The sequence below is a fragment of the Nyctereutes procyonoides genome, unplaced genomic scaffold (genome assembly GCF_905146905.1).
Source record: "Nyctereutes procyonoides isolate TBG_1078 unplaced genomic scaffold, NYPRO_anot_genome, whole genome shotgun sequence".
In the NCBI taxonomy this organism is placed as follows: Eukaryota; Metazoa; Chordata; class Mammalia; order Carnivora; family Canidae; genus Nyctereutes; species Nyctereutes procyonoides.
Window position 1 is genome coordinate 4,799,227 of NW_026575155.1, and position 8,706 is coordinate 4,807,932.

The 8,706-nt window shown below is 38.2% G+C and overlaps 1 protein-coding gene across 1 annotated transcript; it reads right to left on the bottom strand.

Annotated features, from left to right (window-relative positions):
* Positions 1–270: 270 nt before the first annotated feature.
* LOC129502010 (keratin-associated protein 21-1-like) lies at positions 271–726 on the bottom strand. The gene has a single exon (XM_055313363.1). It carries the CDS (start codon positions 724–726, stop codon positions 271–273), a length of 456 nt encoding a protein of 151 aa, XP_055169338.1.
* Positions 727–8,706: the final 7,980 nt, after the last annotated feature.

The window sequence follows — 8,706 nt, forward strand, 5'->3', positions numbered from 1 at the left end:
TAGAAGAATTTACATTTGAAAAATGATCAGAGTAAGATCTTCTGTCTTCAGTGGTGTGATGAAACTGCTCATTCTCCATCAACTGCAAAGAGTTTCTTTGAAGTTAAGGCAGGTCCCTGACAGACAATAATAATTCTTTACTTTGCTATGAAGTTCATGGGTGGGGAGATATCAACTGGACTTGTGCTTGCAGTGATCATTTCAAAGGTACAGTATTAGCTGCAGTGATGATTAGCAGCAAGAGGAATATCATCTTCTGTAGCAAAATGTTTAGTAGCCACAGCATCCAGAGCCATAGCCACAGCCATAGCGGGAGCTGTATCCACAGCCAGAGCCATAGCCACAGCCATAGCGGGAGCCATAGCCACAGCCATAGCCACAGCCAGAGCCATAACCACAGCTGTATCCACAGCCAGAGCCAGAGCCAGAGCCATAGCCACAGCTAGAGCCATAGCCACAGCCAGAGCCACAGCCATATCCACAACCAGAGCCACAGCCACAGCCAGAGCCATAGCCACAGCCATAGCGGGAGCCATAGCCACAGCCATAGCCACAGCTAGAGCCATAGCCACAGCCATAGCCACAGCCACCGCAGGAGTTTCCGTAGTAGTTACAACACATGGTGTTGGGAGGTGAGGTTTCAGTTGAGGTGTAGGAGATTTCTGAAGTCTGGATATCTTCTCCTCTTCCAGGACCTTTATATACTTCCAGGGGTGGATGGATCATACCTCACATGATCTCTGTTCCCTCATTTTACAACTATTTGCCTAAAATTAGCTCATTCTGTGTACCACAATTTTATTAGGATGTCCTAATTTACTTGCTAATCTAGGAATTTTCTAAGGCCTTAAGACCAAATAAAGATAGATTTTCTAAGCACCCAAGCAAACAAGACCATAATTTGAGCTTCCATAACTGTGTTTCATGACCATGACATATCATGTCACCAAAATATGTTTGACCTATAAATATGTTTGTATTTTGTTCTTTCATCCACTAAACACAAAGTTCTACTCCCTACTATTAATATCCTCTTCATCATCGTCACCCTCATCATCATAATCATTATCATAGCATCTTGGTGTCTTTTTTGTCCTTTCCTAGTATTTTAGTTTTTTCGATCATAATCACTCTGGAGCACTTTTCATAGATTTTGGACAAGGAATTGAGTATTTCAATGTGTTATATCCCCTCCCAGGAACATTCTTCTCTCTGGAGGAGAGTTTGTTATCCCCTTGTTTTCCAGCCACATTATGACATTCTCTTCCCTCTTTCTTTTTTTTTTTTTTTGTTGTTGTTGTTGTTGAACTCCAGGTGGGTACATTATGTAACATTTATTAGTTAAACAAAAACAAAAACAAACAAACAAACAAAAAAACAAGCTTTTCAAGAATTTCAGTTTAGAGCAAAGAAAATGCCTTGGTCCAACAACTTGTTTGTTAAAGTCCAATTCTTAAATGTTATACTTTTGTTGAATACCTTGCATCATGACATTAATAATAGTTGACATTTCCATGGTATTTATTATTCATCCTTACTTTTGACTTGATACCGTGTTTTCCCATCATTTCTCTGATGCATGGGCTTCTGGTCCATGACATCTCTTTCACTGACAATCTTTCTGTACTTTTCCTTAAGTTTGGAGCTTCATGTGGTTACTCTACCCTCCATCTTTGCTTTTCACATTATAAACTATTAAATCTACCTGCTGCCACTGATTCAACCACCATATATACACGGATGACTCCTAAAACTAAAGATCCCTATATCAGTCTGATTCCAATTAGGAGACAGAAGCCATACAGTAGGTAACACAGAAATGTTAATGTAAAATAAAATTATTAAACCATGATAAAAGAGTAATTATAGGATATGAGGAATTTCTGTATGGTACCCTAAGAATGTGGGAAACTAATCAAAAAAAGAAAAAAAACCTGAAAAGAATAGTTCAGCCTACTTGTAAGCAGAGAAGTTCACTGGTTTGGCCAGACCAGGTTTGTTCTGCAGTTACTTACCAAGCAGGAGACAACTCTCTCTGGAGTGCAGATGAAGAATAAGCAACCAGTGGTATGGGCATGTAGAGGGTTTGGGAAGCTCTGAGATACAGGCACATCAGGGGTGGGGGAAACCTGAAGAGCAAATCTGGGTGTCTGTGAGAACAAGAGGCCAACAGGGATTTGTGGATGAGAAGTCTGCAAGGTACAAGTTTCTATGTAGAGGGGGTCAAATAAAGGTCATTGTCAGTGTGAAGCTCTAGCATCACTGAGGATCCACCACATTCTGGACCCATGACTGAGCAGAGCTTCACCAGATCTTTTCACATCCACACTGATGAACACCCTCTACTTCTCTCCAGGACTGCAGCCAAAAAAATGTAGAACTGCTTCCTTTGCAATGTCCCAACACCACCCACTACTGAGAAAGCTTGCTGCCATGATCACAGCAAAGAAAAAATGCCTAAAGAAATCCCATATGTTACCACAGAGCATCTACTGAAGGGTGAATTTGAAGCTGAGAGGTAATAAGTTGGTAACTGGCACCTGTCTCCTCCAAGTTTCAGAGGCTCTGTAACAGAAACAGCTTTCCATGGCAAACACCTTGATTCATTTCCTGGCTGAGCAATTTGTTTACAATCTGACCATGGAAAATGTCATCAGATTTGTGAACCTCACTGTCTACAACTGCTAAATGGAAATAAAAATATGTCTACTTAAAAAAAATATGTCTACTTAAAATTTTGCCAAAAGGTCTATAGAAAATATATAGGAAATACAAAGAGTGTAGCACAGATTCTGATGCATAGTGGAGACTCAATACTCTTTTCTGTTTTTCTTTTATCCAAATACAAGGATTCCCAAATAACAGTAGCTTTTTGAATATCTATATTGACTTGATTAGATACATTTATTATAATAAAATCTTAAGATTTACTTTGATGTTGCTCTGGTTTAAAGAGTGTGTATGTTAATGTTTTTCATAATGGCTTTTCAAAAGTGACCCAACTCCCTCAGAAAACAAACTACCATGTGATTGGCCTCAGTGCACCTTGCCAGGTGCATTTTAAATAATATTTTTGTAAAAATGCAGTATCAAGGGACACTTAGGTGGCTCAGTCTGTTGATCTCATCTCAGGTCTTAGTCTCAAAGTTGGGAGTTCAAGCCCCATGTTGGGCTTCATGCTGGGGCTGGAGCCTATTTTTAAAAATGCAGTATCAAGAAATACATCACAGGCATATTTTGAATATCCGTAATCATGAATATTTATTGAAGTTACAATCACCTACCTTGGTAACAGACCAGTGTATTTAATAGGAATAAAGTACATTTCCCCATTCCAAGATTTCCAGATGTATGTATGGGAAAAGTCAATCACTGCTTAGAAGTGTAACCATATTGCAGTTGAAGGTCTCAAGATTGATGAGTAATGTGTCATTGTCCAGGGGCCCCTCCTGATTCCTGAGATCATGCTTTAAAAGTTCTACAAGAATCACACTGACAGCAAATACACTTTTCCCGTCTTTACCCTCTTTCCACTTAGATGTCAATTTAATCTGAGTCACAATGTGATTTGGTCCAACTCCTCCCACACAAGTAGGCAGTATTCTTTACTTGTAAAGTGCTTTATTGGCTGAAAACATTCTCTTTTAAGATGTCCGTATGTGAGCCATGAAACTAGCAAATTAAGAATTACAAATGTCATTTAACAAAGGCTGAGACTCAGAAGCATTCATTTCCAAATCAAAATCACATTTCCAAGTTTTCTTGATCTGACATATAACCGTGATATTGTACTGTTAAACAATATAATACAGATACGCAAGTAACCTCTCCTTGAATATTTTCAGTGTTAGGGAACACTCAACATCTTGTTTTAAGTGATTTTTTTTATTATGAAATCTTTTTGTTAGTAGTTTCTATATGATTCAAATCTCTCAAAACCCTCCATGTAAAGTTCTAGTGTAACTTAAGATCTTTGCATACACTATTTTTTTCCTGATTCCTCCCTAGTATTTCCCCCATGAAGTCTCTATTTTTAAAATTTTATTTATTTATTTATTTATTTGAAAGAGAAGATGAGAGCAAGAGAGAACGAGAGAGAAAGGGAGCCCAAGGAGCAGGGAGGGGTAGAGGGAGAAGCAGACTCCCTGCTGAGTAGGGAGCCCACTATGAGACTTGATCCCAGGACCCCAAGATCATGACTTGGGCAGAAGGCAGATGCTCAACCAACTGAACCACCCAGGCGCCCCCTCATGCCAGCCTTTGGTTAACATGGAATATTTCTATCTTGTCTAATCTAGGGTTGCTGGTTTTTTTTTTTTTTCACGTTTGTTTTCTTTCTTCTTTTTCTTTCATGTATTTTATTTTAAATTCCAGTATAGCTAATATATATTGTTATATTAGTTTCAAGTGTATAATATACTGATTTAACAATTACATACATCACCCTGTGCTCATCACAAGTGTACTCCTCAATCCCCAGCACCTGTTTCCACACCCACCTCCCCTCTGGTACCATCACTTTGTTCTCTGTTAAGAGTCTGTTTCTTGGTCTCTCTCTCTCTCTCTCTCTCTCTCTCTTCTCTATTTATTTGTTCTACTTCTGCACAGTGAAGGAAACAATCAATAAAACTAAAAGACAACCTGCTGAATGGGAGAAGATATTTGTAAATGACATATCCAGTAAAAGGCTAGTATCTAAAATATATAAACTATATTAGTATATAAAATATATAAAGAACTTAGACAACTCAATGCCCAAAAAATAAATAATCCAATTGAAAATTGGAAGAAAAATGAACAAAAATTACTCTAAAGAAGACCTACAGATGGCCAACAGACACATGAAAAGATGCTCAACATCACTCAGTAGGGAAGTGCTGATGGCAATGAGATACTACCTGACATTTGTCAAAATCAGCAAGTATTGGTGAGGATGTGAAGAAAAAGGAACCCTCATGTATTGTTGGTAGGAATGCAAACTGGTACTACCTTGTCTAGGTTTAGCTTCTGCTGATACTAGAGCCTTACTTTGCTAACCTGGTTACTATTACCATACCTCCACCTTGTCTCTCTCCTATAGGATAAAATATTAAAATACATTCATCTCTGGTCATCTCTGGCCATCTTCCAAACCTATAAGAGTTGTGTTTTTTTTTTTCCACTTGTTTCCTATCATTAAGACCATTACCACTTTTTTTCAGTGACTCTGACTCTGTGCCTTGCAGGAATCATTTAAATTACAGGATCAACACTTTTTAAAAAACAGAATAAGAAGAAGTGGTAAGGGTCAGACAGATCTAACGGCTCCTATGTGTTTTAATCTTTCTGTAACATCCAAAATATGTAGCAATATAGCCCATCCTCAGACACCCTCAGAGCTGAATTACCTCTCTGGCACCAAAATCTATTTTTGTCTCTTAAGTTTAGAAAACTGTCACATATTGAGAAGTTAGCCTCCTTGTAATTCCACACATGTTCATCTAATTTTGATTCTGGAACCAGGAAACCAATATTAATCTATCTTCCATGTAATAAATGTTTTAAAATATGGGGAAAAATAGTGCTCTCAACACAAAGTGCTGTGAAGTACACACTTGTGATACTCCCCATCATAGCCTCTTTCTCCCTTCCCTTCAGTCTCTGAACTGCCCTTGCAAATTTTGAAGTCCAGACCAGAGAAAATAGCCCCTTCAATTATTCCAATATCCTCCAAACAAGACACCCTCCTTCCTTTCTTCCATAGTCCAATGCACACACACAGAAACTATGAATATGTTGATATGAAAGATGATAAAGAAGCAGAAAAGGAATAAAGAAGTTGCAAACCCAAGAACAAATGGCTAGGCAAACCAATATGCATCTCAAAATAAAATCCAAATAAATCTTAACACCTCATAATACAAGGCTTTTTTGATGATCTGGCCCCTACTTACCTCTCCAGCCTAGATTCTTTCCACTTTCCTGTTCCTGAACCTCTTTACAGTCCCTAAGCATACTAAACTCCTATCTGTTGAGAGCTTTGCACCTGTTCTCCCATCTGCCTCCAACTTTCTTTTCCTTTTTTAAAAAGATTTTATTTATTTATTCATGAGAGACACAGAGAGGCAGAGACATAGAGGGAGAAGCAGGCTCCTCGCAGGGAGCCCAATGCAGGACTTGATCCCTGGACCTGGAATCACAACCTGAGCAGAAGGCAGATGCTCAACCGCTGATCCACCCAGGCATCCCTGCCTCCAATTTTCTTCCCCCTGTTCTAACATCTACCCATTTGCCAAATACCAGCTTAGCTGTCACTTCTTTAGACCTTTAACTTGATTTTCCTATCTGAAACTGCACCATATGATTTTTTTAAATGAACTTTACATTTTATTTTATTAAGTAGGCTCCATGCCCAACATAGGGCTTGAACTCACAACCCCAAAATCAAGTAACATGCTCTACCAATTAAGCTACCTAGACACCCCTGGAATCTACATTTTAGAGCAGTTTTATGTTCACAGCAAAGTCAAGTAGAAGGCTCAGCTAACATAGTGGTTGTCTAGCCTTCGAGGGAGACCACAAATACTAACATTGGTGATGAATCTGGCCCAAAGACACAATAACTTACAGGAGCACATGAAATTTGTTTATTGAAAAAATATGATTTTCTCCAGGTATGAAGTTTTTATGCTCTTGGACAATACAAAGCCATGAAATAGGATAAGCAAGAATTTATATTTTGAACATGACCAAAAATCAAATCTTCTGTCTTCCGGTAACATAATGGAAACATTCATAATTCTTCAGTAACAAGTTCTTTGAAGTATACACAGGTATTTTATTTTATTTTATTTTATTTTATTTTATTTTATTTTATTTTATTTTATTTTTTTATAAATTTACTTTTTGTTGGTGTTCAATTTGCCAACATATAGAATAACACCCAGTGCTCATCCCGTCAAGTGCCCACCTCAGTGCCTGTCACCCAGTCACCCCCAAGCCCTGCCCACCTCTCCTTCCACCACCCCTAGTTCATTTCCCAGAGTTAGGAGTCTCTCATGTTCTGTCTCCCTTTCTGATATTTCCCACTCATTTTTTCTCCTTTCCCCTTTATTCCCTTTCACTATTCTTTATATTCCCCAAATGAATGAGACCATATAATGTTTGTCCTTCTCCGATTGACTTACTTCACTCAGCATAATACCCTCCAGTTCCATACACGTTGAAGCAAATGGTGGTATTTGTCGTTTCTAATGGCTGAGGAATATTCCATTGTATACATAAACCACATCTTCTTTATCCATTCATCTTTCGATGGACAAAGAGGCTCCTTCCACAGTTTGGCTATTGTGGACATTGCTGCTAGAAACATCGGGGTGCAGGTGTCCCGGTGGTTCATTGCATCTGTATCTTTGGGGTAAATCCCTAACAGTGCAATTGCTGGGTCGTAGGGCGGATCTATTGTTAACTCTTTGAGGGACCTCCACACAGTTTTCCAGAGTGGCTGCACCAGTTCACATTCCCACCAACAGTGCAGGAGGGTTCCCCTTTTTCCACATCCTCTCCAACATTTGTGGTTTCCTGCTTTGTTAATTTTCCCCATTCTCACTGGTGTGAGGTGGTGTCTCATTGTGGTTTTGATTTGTATTTCCCTGATGGCAAGTGATGCGGAGCGTTTTCTCAAGTGCTTGTTGGCCATGTCTATGTCTTCCTCTGTGAGATTTCTGTTCATGTCTTTTGCCCATTTCATGATTGGATTGTTTGTTTCTTTGGTGTTGAGTTTAATAAGTTCTTTATAGATCTTGGATACTAGCCCTTTATCTGATACGTCATTTGCAAATATCTTCTCCCATTCTGTAGGTTGTCTTTTACTTTTGTTGACGGTATCTTTTGCTGTGCAAAAGCTTCTTATCTACACACAGGTATTTTAAATGAGCCAATTATTATACTCTCCAGTTTTATTGAGAAACCATATTCGTTTTTGTCACCCAGGCCTTGTCTTGAGCCAATGACAAATTTGTAAAGAAAGTTTCCAAATTACTCAATCACCTCAGCACATGATTCCAAAGACATATTTTATATAGCAAGAGTCTGTGGAGGGTAGACAAGTTTGTTTGGAAATGCAACTATTAAAATGAGCTTGACTAATTTCCTTCACTTACTAATTAATAATTACTGCATAGGGGATTTCATTAGAACCCAATTCTGCCCTATACAGAAACTTATTTTATGTTATAGAATTCCTATGAATCCAAATACCTATGAATGACGTCCTGATGGCATATTTTTACCTCAGGAGGCATTCCTCAATAAATTTTTATCAACTTTAAGTGTTCATTTAGTTCAAGCCAGAACCATACACATACATACAGATATCCTTTCTGATAAGATTGTTGAAATTTTTGCAAATCTCAAATTTCCTTCAGAAATTTTAATCTATTTTATTCCAATAAAAATGTGAAAGATGTAGATAGCTTATAATATAATGAAGTTAGGAAACTTACTAAAAGTCTCCTAGCTGATACATTATGAAGATCAAGTGTCTGCTCTTTGTTACACTACATAAAGTGTCCCTTCCCAATCATTGGAGGCTTGAATACTTGCTGTAACAAGCAAGGAGTTTACTGTTTCTTACAGTGACCCATTTCATTGTGAAATTACTCCGTTATACAATCCCCACATGCTTCAGAGTCTCTCATTATTTCCTGTATCGCTTTGGGTCCTAGA